Here is a 3,757-nt window from a genome sequence, read left to right as displayed (position 1 = left end):
AACTATTAAAAAAACCAATAAAATGTTATAAAAAAAAATTATAATAATTTTTTTGATTATATAAATAACTATTACTTATTTATTTAAATATAATTAATCTTTCTAGTTAATTCCTTATCTTCCCAATATTAGTGAATTATATAACTATAATTTATCATAATATTATAAAATTTTATATAACTATAATTTATCATTAATATTATAATTCAAATTATTTTGAATATAAATAAAATTATAATTTCCTCAAAATAAGTTAAAAACCACATTTATTCGATTTCTTTCACTATCGAAATAAAATAAGATGGGGTATTCGATTTCACTCACTGTCAAAAAAATAATATAAGAAGAGGTATTTATTCGATTTCTTTCACTATCGAAATAAAATAAGATGGGGTATTCGATTTCACTCACTATCAAAAAAATAATATAAGAAGAGGTATTGAAATATTAGACCATAAATGTATAATTTTTTCGGTGTCCCAACTACCCTCACAATAAACATAAAATCACTCTCATCATTTTGCCTTGGGAGAGTCAAGGCCCAAGCATAGACAAATATCATGATGGTTTGAAAGAGAAACTATAAATTTGTAATCAATTTTAATAATGTGAAGTTGAGTGGAAATTTATTAAATCTAAATTTAAATTAAGTGCTTGGACAATTTTTAAATTTGTTTATGTATTTAAAATTTGTTTTGAATAATAATAAAAATTATTTTAAAAAAATACTATTAAATTTTAATAGAAATATAAAAATTTAAACATTTAAATTTAATTTTAAAAAATATATAATTATATATATATATATAAAATATAATAATAAACCTAAATAAATTTAATTTTGATAAAATAAAATAAATTTTTTATAGGAATGTTATATATGATTTGGATTTTCATCTATCTTGATGCTTTATGAGTGGAAAATTAGAATGAATTTATAGGTAGCACTTTAGTTTGAAGAATCATTATCTGAAACTTTTTAAAAGCATTTTGATGTTTTAAATGATATTTTTTTTAGGAAAGTGCATGATCCCATTTAATAGTGAAATATCTTTCCAATTGTGACATGAAGGGGGTTCCTATGCAAAGTTTATGCTTCCTAAAAGTCAACCTATAGTGATTTCAACACCAGTTACTCATGGAAAAATGGCTAGTTACTCATGCAAAAATGGCTAGCCACATGAACGCTACAAAGAAGACTCTAAAAAGGTTGAAGTAGTAACTCTAATGGAGAGTTGGAGTCAAACCTCTAGTTGAGTAGAGGGCCTTGTTATAACCAGGCTTGTTGTACAATAAAGCATTGGGAGTGGAAGTGATGGATCATAACAAAGCATTTGGAGTGGGAGTGAGAGATCGTAACAAATGGGTGTTTAGTGTCTATAGCTTTCTATGAGATTCTCCATGGATCATAACAAAGTGGGGTTTAGTGTTTGGGGTTGCCTATGAGAGGTGCCTATGAGACCAGAGACTTATGCCTATCATACCACAAAAGAGGTTCCAAAACTGTGTTTGTATCTTGTTCCACAATAAAGCATTTGAAGTGGGAGTGAGAAATCATAACAAAGGGGTGGGAGTGGGAGATCATAACAAAAGAGGTTCCATAATTTTGTTTGTATCTTGTTCCACAATAAAGCATTTGGAATGGGATTGAGAGATAGTAACAAAAAGATGGGTGTGAAAGATCATAACAAAAAGATACCAATTAGTCTACACCTTATAGATGCATAAATTTGAGCACTAAATCCCACACAAACCAATTAATCTATACCTCATAAATACATATTATTATTTATTGAAACCCTAAATTAAATATAAAAATAGAGTTAATATAGACTATTCATTGAAAAAAATAAACTGAAACCTATTCATTAAAAAAAAATCCACATACCAACTCCCTGGAAAATTTCTAAAATAGCTCATAAAAAAATATTCACATAGCAACTCCCAGGAAAATTTCTAAAATAGCTTAAAATTTGACTCTGAAGCTTTCATACAGAAAAGGAATTTCTGAAACCAACTCTGTGCTATTAAAGAATTCGCTAAATATTCAATAACAATGAGTATTAATCCAACCCTTGAACAGACTGGTAAATCAAATCCGTTCATACACACCACTATTTCTCAACTGGAAATGTAGTTAGATGGTTGCAGAGCATGTGTGGTTTCTCAGAGCTATACTATGTATAAAACAAGAAAAGTGATCGATTGAATTTTAGGGAAAAGAAGATCATTCTTTCCCAGAAGCACAGCAGATCTATACAGATTACAGACTACAACTACATTTAGTAATGTAATACAGGTAGCCCCTAAATCCGTTCCAGCTGGTCTGCATTGAATATTGATGCTAGCAAAACTGTTCAATATTGGACTGCAAGAGATCCCGAAGCTTTGGCCGGAACTCGGTAATGGTCTCCAACTTTGGCTTCCAGGACCTGAACGCGCTCAATTTCAGCTGTTGAACAGCCATGGACAACTCTGGAACGTCCTCCAAATTTAGCTTCGGCAGGACAAACTCCTCCGGAGCCGAAACATCTTCCAGATGGTCATCCATTTTTATTTCTGGCGGCAGGGGACGCATGAGGAGGTCTCCAAATACGGGGAGTATTTTGGCGCCGGAGCTGCGTCTGGCTGCAGCTTTCATGGCGGAATTGGCTTTGAATGCGACTGAGGCCATGTCTGTTGCAGAGAGCACGGAATGAAGCTTGGTCATTGGCAGAAGAAAATAGAGATGCCCCAAATCCAATTCTTCGTCTGCCGTCAGAGGATTGATCCGACGCCCAATCTGCAGGCCGTCGGCGTGACAGACGAAATGCTGAGGATTGTCCAGCATCAGCTCTGCCGCCTTTATCCGCCGCTGAAGCTCCTGAACGCCGCCGTTCCAGCTTACAACTTTCACAGTGTTAGAAGGTACAGACTTGGAGGCGCAGGAAATGTAACTGCCCATTATGAATACTGATTGCCTTTGTTTTTTCTGTCGTTCTGCTGCTGCCGCTGTTGGGAGCGCAGAAGGAAAACTGATTGTAACTGCAAACAGAGTGGGCAATGGGCGACACATTTATGAAGATGACGTTCATCGCTGGCTACAGCGCGTGAGGCACCGTGAGCGTGACAGGAAACTGACGTAGGCCCTGGAGAAAAATATGTTTGTGGGGGCGGCAGGGGCCCACACGCATTCACGCTCTAGTAATCTCATCCACTGGCACAAAAATGAATGTACAGGGATACGCATGTAATAGCTGTCTTCGACTATAATATATTTTCGCACTTTGAGTTTGATGAAATCCGGGAAATTTTTTAGGAGTTGTCTATAATGCGACTTTTTGAGATTCCGGTGACGGAATCCGGCGGAAGAAATTGAGATGAAATCATGATTTGTTGCAGTTAAAATGGTTTTTTAACTGCATATTCGGATTCAGCACCCTGAAAAACCCCTGGGACGGTTTCATTGTGCAGAAATTAGCTATCAAAATTGGATTCCAATAAATTACTGCCGGATTTTCACCGGAAAAAATCGCTGGAAAAGCTTTCAAAAAGTCGCGTTAAAGACTACTCCAATTTTTTATATTACATTTTCCAAAGAACATTGAGGTGACAAATTCTATGCTTGGCCTTTTTTTTAAGGCATTAGCGCGTATTTTCTGACGAGTAAAGCTTGTACACTAATTAAACGTTAAGCAGGAGAGCCTGCTATGGGGCATTAAATATCTGTTTTGCCGCAAGTTTGATATAGTTTCTGGGGAATAGAGTGTTCGGAAAG

General features: G+C 34.8%; 1 protein-coding gene across 1 annotated transcript; it reads right to left on the bottom strand.

Moving 5' to 3' along the window:
* Window positions 1–2,186: 2,186 nt before the first annotated feature.
* LOC149198181 (uncharacterized) lies at window positions 2,187–3,034 on the bottom strand. The gene has a single exon (XM_089404079.1). It carries the CDS (start codon window positions 2,942–2,944, stop codon window positions 2,345–2,347), a length of 600 nt encoding a protein of 199 aa, XP_089260205.1. The 5' UTR covers window positions 2,945–3,034; the 3' UTR covers window positions 2,187–2,344.
* Between the last annotated feature and the right edge of the window lie 723 nt (window positions 3,035–3,757).

Source organism: Pinus tabuliformis, chromosome 2_2, assembly GCF_031772625.1.
Source record: "Pinus tabuliformis cultivar Carrire ecotype Pingquan chromosome 2_2, CPIR1, whole genome shotgun sequence".
In the NCBI taxonomy this organism is placed as follows: domain Eukaryota; kingdom Viridiplantae; phylum Streptophyta; class Pinopsida; order Pinales; family Pinaceae; genus Pinus; species Pinus tabuliformis.
The sequence above is the reverse complement of the archived record's forward strand: the minus strand, read 5'-3'. Positions and strand labels throughout refer to the sequence as shown.

Excerpts from the sequence above, each read along its gene's own strand:
- LOC149198181 (XM_089404079.1), bottom strand. The coding sequence starts at position 2,944 with ATGGGCAGTTACATTTCCTGCGCCTCCAAGTCTGTACCTTCTAACACT.